Below are 11,329 nucleotides of genomic sequence, written 5' to 3' on the forward strand. Positions count from 1 at the left end.
CAAAATGGAGTCATGAGAAAAGAAGGAAAAAGGGAATTTTTAGGCACTGAAAAGGCAATACAGGCATGAATGTCAAAAGAGGCACTTGTAGACAGGATAAATGCAAGATTACCTAGTTTACATGGCCATAGTTTGTGCTTACAAAGAAGGCAGAAGAAGGATGCGAGGAAAAAATAAGCATTTCGTCTGAGGTTCCTCTCATTATGAAGCTGTTTACAATGATGAGAGCTAAATACAAAAAGTGTGGTCCTAATGAACGGACACGTTCTCCCAGTTGCAATTCATAGTTTAAGTAAGATTTTGAGGGACTTCAATCGCACCTCAAAAAGAAGTCCATGATCAATAAACAGTGCAGAAAGCCAGTATAACAGTTTTCATTGACAGTGAGTTGGCCCTAGGATATGATCCAATTTGCATCTTCAATAAAATGGCTATTGATTGGCTACTATTGATCTGTACAATAAGCGCAGCACGCATACAGAACAGCACACAGTCCCATTTATGCCTTGGGCCTCACTTATACCATGTTAAAATTGTGGAAATACAACAGATTCATAAAACCAGCTCTCTTTATCACCTTATCTTAGGGAGGGACTTGTCGATGTTACAGTGCAGAGCACGAACATTTCCTTAGGAGAAGGCTTCCAGTTATTTATGTACATGGCAGAGGTTCATTACCTCTTGAAAACTGTTCTGCATAACACTCGTGCTTCTTCACACATCTGTCGCGATCCATCAAATACGGGATAAGTTGGGTGCTGCAGATAAATGGTTCCTGCAGAGCCTAAAGCTACAGCATCAATAGGTAGCTAAATTTTCATTCTTGATGTTTGGTCCAGTTCTCTGAAACATACACATAGAACTGAAACTGTTCAATCTGAATACCAATATTAAATGTGTTATTTTGGGGCTTCAATGATTTGCTGAAGTTGATGGAAAGTGGAGGACTGTATAGAAAAAATGGCTGTAAGGTCAACTATCATCTGCGCATAACCTTTCAGATACTGCACTAAATATAATCTAAAACACATGAAAAGTTTTTATAGAACAAAGTACAGCCACGCTGGATCACGCTGGCATCATTATCATATGTCACTGGTGTGGCACTTCAACACAATGTGGGAACCACCATGGCTCGTACAATGCTCCGAAGGATACATTGCAATAGCGCAACTATGCTCAATGGCATTTGAACTGTTCCTTGCAATTTACAACTTCTAGCCATGCACTTATTCATTTATGACTTGGATGGTCGTGAAGCCTAAGTGCTTTTCTACCTAGCAATACTGCAAGCTTGTCTGCTGACACTAGCTGCACAAAAGAGCAACAGTAGCTTGTGCTCCAGCAGAACTTGAGGGCGGATTACAAGTTCTTGCCACACTATAGATGAGAAATATGAACATACTCCTAAGCTTCAATATCTTAGCTGGTGTAAAGCTGCAATACAGGTACTGCACTCCCTTAATTGCACTGCTTACAGCTGTCAAACTATACCTCTGGTGCTATGCACATTTTGGGGATGGCAAGAAGTTCCACTAGACAAGGTATCAACCACACAGGCATCTAAAACATTGAGTTAAGGGTGTTTAAGACTGACTAAACACAATTTGCCACTTGGCTTGGATCTCGATTCCTTTCCCCTCTAGTGTCATTGACTGAAGAACCACAACACACACTGAGGAGTAAAGTAGCAAAGCTTTGTTGTTTTGCCAGTTTACTAATAGCAAGAAACTACGCTCTAGCACTGTAGCATAATGAAAGAACAAAAGGTCAAGTATATTGAGCAAGCTTGATCAACCAGCTCTCCAGTAATCTGGGCCCCACGTCAGAGGGTATCGTCGTATGGTGTCATGACTACAAAAGTGCATGAAGCCTACTAGAGGCTGCAGTTTCAGTAGAAGGTAGGGGATAACCCCTAATTAAGGGTAAGCCTTTGCTTTTGACAATGATCGGCCAAATTTAATCACGATTTCCCACTTCTCCGCCGGTGCAGAAATGCCATCGTCCTTTTAAGATTGGCCACATTAAAAAACGTACGTACGTACGTACGTACAGTCCTATACACTGCGGCTGGTCGCGTCGCAATCCCGTGTTTCTCTAGTTTTAACGCCCGCGCAATACGTGTGTAGTATTCAACAATCGGTTTGCTCTGGCGCAGTTAGAAGACGATCGTCGTCGTGCTCTTTGCGCATAACAAACGCGTCACACACACGCACACACACAACTCGATTGTGCAACACGCGCTGTTCCACCTTGTATCGCTTCGTTCGTGGTCGTGCTGTTTGCGCGAACAAACGCGTCACACACGCAACTCGATTGCTCTGCGCACACTAAACGCTAAAACGCGATGTTCCACCTTCGTTCGTGGTCGTGCTATTTTGCGCATACACCTTCGTCACACACACACAGCTTCGATTACCGTAAAACGCGCTGTTCCGCCTTGTATCGCTTCGTTCGTGGTCGTGCTGCTTGCGTGCACCCTGTCGCCATACAATAAAGACTAACTTTATGCTGTCGCTCCGGCGAGTTGGCACAAACCCTGCGCTAGCGCATACTTTTATGGGCCTCGCGCGCGCGCGCATGGGGACTAGGGCGTTTCAGGAGCTAGGCGCGTTTTTCGCACGACAACTAGGGACCTAGGCCCCCCTAGGGCGAAAAGTTACCTAGATACATAGTTCCCTTTGGTGCCGCGGGGGCGGCACTGCAGTCGACCGGCTGCACAGGCGAGCGAATGTAAATGCGCTGCCGGGCCAGTTGAAGTACAGGTGGGTCAGCTTGTACGACAGCCGCTGCATGTGGTCCGGTTTGAGGCCTGTCGTGTCGTAGATGACGTTGTAGTGGGTCGGGGCCACAGTGCCCTGGCGGACGCTCTGCGACACCAGGAAGTAGTCGTAGCGCTCGGGGCGCGTCACCTCGGTGTCGACTACGGTGCCGGGCAAAGGGTTGCCGTAACCCCCGCTCGGCAGGTGCGAGAAGAAGCGTGTGGTGATGCGCTTGGTGACCACCACGAAGGCTAGCTTGTGGTCCACGCCCGGGAAGAGGGCGTCCAGTGAGCTGATAATCTGTTCGATTTCCCACTCTCGGACCTGTGTGCAAAGGGGACAGAGGACAACACGATGTAGGAGAAAAGGGGACGGAATGCTGCAACATTACATTATTACAAAAAAAAGGTCGCTTCTTACACAAAAGTAGGTCTTTTACATTAAATATTTGTTAGAAGCATGTACGTAAATAGTGGAATATATATAGATAGGGTTCCTATTTTAAGAAGAAAAGATAATAGTGGAAACGTGCCCCCTTGTCTTATATACTAGGTGTTCCTGCAAAGAATAAAGCAATTTTTAAAAATTGCCAATGGAAGAAAGCACAATTCTAGTGCTTGAAGTGGTCCACTTGAAGAGGCAGACTTGCACGAGAACTCAAAATGCATAGTCAACTAACAAAAAATCACTAAAACACGGGGAATGCGGGAGATGGAAATTCAAGATGATGAGCAATACGAGAGCGCTAAAACAAGATCACTAAGTTTTTTTCAGTAATTACTATACGGCGCATATTGCAATTCATAACTTGTAACCCGCCGTGGTTGCTCGCTATGGTGTTCGGCTGCTGAGCACGAGGTCGCGGGATTGAATTCTGGTCACGGCAGCTGCATTTCGATGGGGGCGACATGCGAAAACACCAGTGTGCTTAGATTTAGGTGCACGTTAAATAATCCCAGGTGGTCGAAATTTCCGGAGTCTTCCACTACGGCGTGCCTCATAATCAGAAAGTGGTTTTGGCACAAAAAACCCCATAATTTCATTCATAAATTGTATCCCACAAGACTGCAAGGCAAGTCCACTTGAAAAGAATTCTCTGGATGAAAGCATTTTTGATTTCTTTGCCATAAACTTGCAGTAAAAGTGCACTCTTGTTCCACCTACCTGCATTTTTTTTAAAGAAGATGCCATTTTAAGCATTGAAGCACAAAAGTAACTGGGCCTGAAAGCACAAAAGTAACTGGGTAACTGGATTGAACCGCGTTCGCTGGCTCACCCTCACACGCTTTCACTTATACAGAACCTCATGGCGACGGAAATGCCGACGGCTGAAATCCGCCTGTTTTTGTTGCTATTGCAATAAAAACAAATTCGTGAATTTTTGGGGGTAAGTTCAATAATGCATTCCTATTTCTCATGCAAGTAATGACAGCCAGCCTCTTCGAGTGGACCAGATTAAGGACTAGAACTGTGCTATCTGGTACAGGTGATCCTTTAAAGAATGCTTCAACTCTTAAACAGACATTAAAGCGTCTGCATGAAGGAGGAGGGAGGGTAAACGCAATGGCCCATACCAAGCTGGAACATGGCACCATTATAACAAGGTCACTTCTTATACTAAAGTACTTTTGCTTTATCCAATATTTGTTATCAGCATGCAGTACACAGTGAAACCTCGTTTATAAGCACCACATCAACAAACTCTTTGGAAATCCCCTGCTGAATGCTTATAATTTCAGTGCAAGGATATTTCAGTACTACAACTTCAGAATACCAAGCTTTTCAGAATAACGAACATTATTCAGTTTCTGTATCAATAAAAAAACATGAAAAATTCAACTGTAGTCGACCTCTACGTCAGGCAAAGCATTGCGTAAACAGTTGTAACCAGAGACACATACTGGGCTGATGGAGCCCAAGCAGCTCGAGACGCGTGCGGTCTTTTTCATGGCTTCGGCAAGCTAACGTTCGCATTCCGCAAATTCAACCTGGGTCAGCAGCTTCTTCAAGTGGGGCATTCTGGAAGTTAATTTTGACATGCCCACTGAGCGCGAATCATTGCGGCACAAAACACCGAGGTCCGTCGAGATGGTGGGGCAGGAGTGACCCAACAAAAAGATGCCCACTGTCGTTTTCTTACTGAAGTGTTTCAAGGCGACGAGAAACCGAAACTAAATCGAGCTGGTGGGCGACGCCGGAATACGATGGCTACGATGCCACAAAAACGAAACACGATGTCGCTTGCACCAGGGAACGCCAACGCATTTGGGTTATTGCCCGCTAAAAGCATGCAGTGCGCTTACAACGGTGCTACGCCCCATGTGCTGTGAAACCCGAGAAGTGAAGATGCTTAGCACAATAGGGTTGGTGGCCACAGCTGTGAGTATAGTGCGCAATGACTCGGAAGATGATTTGCTGGTACCGGAATACCGAGTACATGCCAGCGTTTTCATGTGAGGCAGGTGGGCAAATATTGCAAGGAGGCTGGTGTGGCGGGTGACTACTTTTCTCCATCGCGTGGTCCTCGCACAGTTTCTTGGGATCTAGGGGCTCGAAAATGTATCGTACGATAACATTTTGGCGACATACAGAACGTCAATTGGTGCCGAAAGATCATGTTTTCAGTAAACTTATGAAGCATTAAAAAGGAAGCGTACATAAATAAGCTTCTATTAAATACTTCTTTATATTTCTCTTAGTATTTACATATGCTTCTTTTTGCAACATTTAAAGCTGCAAAGGCAGCTTTACACCCAACGATGAAACCTGTTTGTCCACCTGTCACGTATGACAATCGCTTTCAAGATAGGGTCCACAATAGCAAGCAAATTGACCTTCATTTCTCCCATGCGAACTAAGCAGCGAGAACACAGTGCACGTGAAGCTATCAGCATTCGTTGCACTGTGTCCCAATCATAGATCAATTTCAATATAGAGGCCGTGTGGCCACACCATATCTTTTACTTTATTTTTTTTATTTAGATTACCCCTAAGGGCCCTCACGCGAGGGTATTACATAGGGGGGGGGGGGGGGGCACAAACATGAAATATACACAAGAAATAAAACTACATGAAATAAACACCCCCCACACACAAGGAACATAAAATAAATAGATATGAACAAGGGGTATATGCACTTAGTCATGAAAACACAAGAAAATTTTACATAATGTTACATATGTTAATATGTGCATATAACAATAAGTAATAACTAATCTGCTACCACTAACCTGTTTTCTTGCGACAAGGTTTGGAAAGATGGTAAGTTAACTTCAGTAGCTATGCGTGATGGTAGGTTATTCCATTCTATTATTGTGCGAGGAATAAATGATTTTGCGTAGAGCGATGAGTGGCACATTATGCGTTCTACTTTGTTAGCGTGGTCACAGCGCTGGAAAACTGCAGGGGATGGTGAAAACAAGTCTGTGCCAACAACAGCTGATCACGGTTGAATATTGTTCTTAGTGGATGCACAAGGCGCTGAAGAGCGATAACGGCTTATAATGACCGGGATTTCATCAGCGCACCTGGCGCTCTCACTTGCAGTCGTTTGGTTGTGTCATCAATTCACCTTGTGCCGCCATTCGCAGCAGTTCGTATTGCAGCGCTGTCATTTATACTGGTCAGATAAAGTTTCACAACACTGATAATGAGACTGGGCTGCATAGAGACGAGCAGCTGGCACCATGCTTACCAGTGTTGTGGAATTAGAACTTGCCGCAATTCCATTCCACTCAATTCCTCGGAAGGAAAAAACTTAGCTCATTCTCGCTCTGGGAATGGCCAGGCAGTTGAATTTCGTTGCAACAGAACTGGTTGTTGGCCTAGTTGGTATTTGCTAAAAGACATGTCTTTTGCCGCAATTTAACACACACAAAAGGAGGACACATAAGAACAACCCGGGCGGCACTGCCAACTTGTTTAATTTGGGCTGTGACCCATGAATATATATACATATACACGCATGCACTGGCTGCTCCCAAATCTACGTTACCCAGCGGTCAAACAATCTAGTTCCAGGTTTGTAGAGCACGATAGATGTATCGCTAATGCAGTTTGTACTTTTCTTTTTTATATAGTAAGCTTCCATTACTTCACGTGCCGTTTGAAATCTACTTCTGCCAAGAATCCTAATCTCAGAAAAACGTGGTTTGCACGTGCAGGCCTTGCAGTGCGCAGGCATATGTGCCACGCCATCTTTCGTTAGATTTAGTTCGTGTTCCCTGGCTCATTCAGTTATGCAGCGTCCAGTCTGTCCTATATAGGACTTGCCACACTCAAAGGGCATTTCATACACCACGCCTTTGCATTTTCAAAAACCACGCCCACAGCCTTGCGAACCGGTCTCCGCACGAGTGGTTCTCGAACAGAGTCGACCCAGTTTGACGGGGGCAGAAAAGGCAATGGGTACACCATACTGGCCTACCACCTTCTTGAGGTTATGGGAGACCTTATGAACATAAGGAATCACTGCAGGTCTTATGGTTGTGGCTCTTTCTTCCTCCCTTGTGGTGCTGGTACTTTTAACCTTCCGTAAAAGGCTTTCGGTGACTGAGGTCACCAACGAGTCAGGGAACCGAGCTGCTTTAGATCGTTTAATCTGATTATTGAATGAGGCCTGCATCGTGTGTATACACGCAAGGTGGTCTGTGAAAGTTTGCAGTGAACGCAAGCTCCGTGCCTGCGTCAATACGCATCACAGCTTTCAAAGAAGCGCTTTTTCGAATATGCGTCCGAGTCGCCAACGGTGGTGATGGAAGCAAAAACAAAAGTGAAGGGTGGGGACACAGCAGGCAGCCGGGGCAAAGGCACCACCGATGTAAAAAAACAAATCACAAGGCGTAAGAGGGGGAGAGGGGGAGTATGCCGCCCCCGTAGTTCCGCATGACGGATACCAATGACATAGAGCCACGATTACACAAAGAACAGAGATAAACTTCGGAGCAACTCAATCTACAAGACCCGAACTGTAGTGGGCGTGTTGCTTATAAATGTACCGTGCTCGTAATCAGCCAGGCCATTTTAAACATACTGCTTTAATGTTGAATGTGAGGCTTTGACTTAGAAATGTTTGAACGTGGGCTGGCTGGTTCTTCAGCATATTTTGTCAAAAAGATAGTGCACAAACGAAAAAAGCGCTCTATTTTCTGAAAAAGACGTAACTCGATTCCCATTCCATTCTGGACAAAAAGTGCTTAATTATGAGCATCACAGAGCCGCTCGCCTGTGGTATCTGGCCGTCAGAGACGCCGTCCCTGAAGATGATCCTGTCTGGCGCCGAGCCAGAGTTGACCGGCATGTACTTGTGCAGTGCATCCTGCACCAGAAGGCCCAGAGAGCTGCCCAGCTTCTGATGCGTGGCGTGGAAGGCAACACGAGAGTACCAGCGTGTCAGCAAGCGGTTCATGCTGGCCACAAAGGCACCGGCCGAGAGCCTGCGCGAGCTCGAATCGTGGTACGTGTCGTACCCAACCACCATTGTGTTGACCAGAGGGATGTCCAGGCACCACGCTTCGCCACCGAGCTTGCAGTTCAGCTGAATGGCCACCTTGGTGGCCACCGAGCGCATATTACGGCGGTTGCTGATTGTCCGTGCCAGGATCACCTGCAGAACGATGCAGTTTAGCACTGCTGGCCTCAGCCGTCATGTGTGCCAATAAATCACCATCAAGAAAATTGCTACTGTTCTTTTATTTCTATTTCATAGGTGCACCTAAATTAATGAGTCTCACAGTCTGCCGCTTCACCCACCACACTGTATGTCACCATATCTTCAGAATGAGCTCAGTTTCATGTGTTTGAACAGTCAGACACAAGCATTTAAGTCGTCTGCATTGCCATCAGCTGTTGCACATTGGAACTGTCGTCTGGGCCCCACAGCATCCATATCTAACCACGAAACATTTCAGAATGACCTGAACATGCTTCACTCTTAATATTGTATAATTTATACTTCAGAGTACTATACACCACGCGCAAAATTCCAACAACGCCGCCTGTCGCCCAGGCTGCGAAGCATAGGTGGGCTCGGACGAGCACTGTTTTGTCTACGCCTATGCGCACGCTGTCATGTTTGCATTCTTGACAGTGATTTAATGCTTCTGTCAGCCTTCAGCGATGTCTTGAAAACAACTTTGCATAGTTCGTTGCTTTAAAACATACAAGAAACTGCCAGGCACCCAGTTAGTTGCCAGTGCTGCTTCGCTAGGAAGAGTGACGTCGGCGGTGAATCGTGGCTGTTCGACGGAGAAGCAATCGCGCTTTGTTTACTGCAGTTTTAGAGTGATTACTATGTTTTTATTTTTTGCTTGATGTTGTTGTGCCTTTAGTGAACGCGTCCACGTTTGAACTCAGATTAGGTTATTAGAGTATGGGGTTTTACGCACCAAAACCACGATCTGATTGTGAGGCACGCCGTAGTGGGAGACACCGAAATTTGGACCACCTGGGGTGTTTAAGGCGCACCTAAATCTAAGTACACAGGTATTTTCGCATTTTGCCCCCAGCGAAATGTGGCCACCGTGGCCGCGATTGGATCCCACGACCTCGTCCGTAGCAGCCCAACACCGTAGCCACTAAACGACCACGGCGGGTCGTTTAAACTTGATCGCCTCATCTACAGTACAAAAGATACAATAAACATTAGGTTGTTGTTACTGATGAGACGGGATGCTCCCTTTAAAAATAAAGAAGATGCGAAAAAGCTAAAGCAAACAGTGCGGAGCGAAGCTGTGGAGAAAGAGAACGAGTGAAAGAAGAAAGGAAAGGCAGGGAGGTGAACCGAAGGCGAGTTTCCGTTTTTCTACCCTGCACTGGGGTGGGGCACATAGGGTTTGTAAGAACGACAAAGAGCGAAAGGAGCAAGGAAAAAAAGTAAAAAAGAAAAAGAAAAGTACATTGAAACCTCGTTAAACTGTAATTGGCCGGAACTCGGAAAAAGTATGTACTAAACGGTAGTACTGCTTAACCAAAATAGCATGGGATCGCCCACTTACCTGTCAAAAACGGAACTCGGAGAGAGTGCGATGAAAGTGGAAAAAACATGCAGTATTTATTTACTTCGCGCAACAAACATGTTATTTTTGTTTGATGCCGCGGTCGCCTAGCAGCGATGACAGCAGCCTCGAACTTACTGAAGCTGTGAGCCAGATTTTCAGCCAGCCCCTTCTCGGCAAACACTCGCATGGCAGATTCCTCATTGGCATTGCATATTCTTCGTGCAGAGGCGCGGTAGCATTGCAGAAGCCGCTGGGCACTTTCTCATTGCAGAGTGCTGTTTTTGTCGGGACGATTGCTTTCATGAGGCTGATGTAACACGTAGCTTCTGCCACTATAGGGCCTGAATCGCCCGTGCTGTCGCTTTCCGTGTCATCCTGATCACTGTCACTAGGCAATACTTCGGCAAGAACAGAGGCAACGATGTGAAAAAGTCGGACCCCGTAGCCGACGTCGCTTCGCAGTCGCAGCAGCGCTGCCGAGCAACTTTGCATTCGAAATGCCACACACCGTAGTCAACAGTAGACCCATGTCGCGTGCCAGCACCGAGTTTTCGCGTCACATTCGATAGCACAAACGATGCCTAATTTTTATTCTATGCTGAGCACTCGCAGTATTGTTTTATCCGAGCTTCAGCATTACGCAAGTTCTCGCTTGCACAACGCCAAAATGATACTGATGTTGATTTGGCTTCACGCACAAACGCACAGGGTGCTTGGATGCCGTTGTGCCGATCTCTAAGGCTTGTTGTTCTGCCGAGCTGCCCGATGGAGACGACGCACTCAACTACGTTCGACTACGTGATGAGTGTGCTGATGTATTGCTGACGAACTTCAGAAGTGAATTTCAGCACGTCGCAAAGAACACAGCCATCGCCTTCCTGCACGGTGCTACTGCAGTCACAGATGTATGTAGCTTAGCGTCAAGGCCGCCTGCTGTCCAAACTACGCCCGGCGCTGTAACATCAGTTGTGATCAACCAAAGTCTGTCACCAGCCCAGAAAGAAATGATGGAGGACCTTATAAAGTCATTTATAAGGTCATCCATCATTTTTTTCTGGATGCACGCCATTGCAAAGGCGAGCGCTGTCATCGAAAAAAGGCGTGTATGAAACGGTAGCACAGGTGCCAACTTCATTACTTGCGTCAATAGCAAGCGTAAGTAGGTTCGCAAAACTTAAGCAGTCGTTGCAACTGCCGACGTAAAACGACATTTCTACGATAGGGGGGCAGCAGTCTTACGAACCTAATTATGTCTTTCTACGCCGCACGAACTGATGCGGGTAAGCGTCGGAACGCTGTTGCGTTGGAACGCCCTTGGCCGGAGGCCACAACTGATAGCCGAGAATGGCGCGTGCTTATATCTGTACGGGGCGCTCTGATTTCTCACCTCGGAGTGCACTGAGCAGTTTTAGCGCATAATTGTATTGTTCGTGCGCTGCTGTAGAAGGCAGTAACCTTAATGCTATGCTGCAAACTTGCGCTTGATGTTTGATAGGATGTGCTTCTTTATGCGCTCTATAGGCTGATTTTTCATACCCGTAATGATACTCTGTGGAGTGGTAGCAAATA

General features: G+C 46.2%; 1 protein-coding gene across 1 annotated transcript; it reads right to left on the minus strand.

Annotated features, from left to right (window-relative positions):
* Window positions 1-2,663: 2,663 nt before the first annotated feature.
* Window positions 2,664-8,496, minus strand: LOC126523338 (piwi-like protein 1). Its single transcript, XM_055066752.2, has 2 exons — window positions 7,987-8,496; window positions 2,664-3,086 (listed from the first exon to the last, which is right to left on the minus strand). The coding sequence occupies exons 1-2, from the start codon at window positions 8,329-8,331 to the stop codon at window positions 2,664-2,666; spliced, it is 768 nt and encodes a 255-aa protein (XP_054922727.2). The 5' UTR covers window positions 8,332-8,496.
* Window positions 8,497-11,329: the final 2,833 nt, after the last annotated feature.

Source organism: Dermacentor andersoni, chromosome 6 (genome assembly GCF_023375885.2).
Source record: "Dermacentor andersoni chromosome 6, qqDerAnde1_hic_scaffold, whole genome shotgun sequence".
Classification (NCBI taxonomy): domain Eukaryota; kingdom Metazoa; phylum Arthropoda; class Arachnida; order Ixodida; family Ixodidae; genus Dermacentor; species Dermacentor andersoni.

Coding starts and splice junctions, on each gene's coding strand:
- LOC126523338 (XM_055066752.2), bottom strand. CDS start 8,331: ATGCGCTCGGTGGCCACCAAGGTGGCCATTCAGCTGAACTGCAAGCTC. Junction 3,087..7,986: donor CTGACGGCCAGATACCACAG/GCGAGCGGCTCT, acceptor CTTTGCACACAG/GTCCGAGAGTGGGAAATCGA.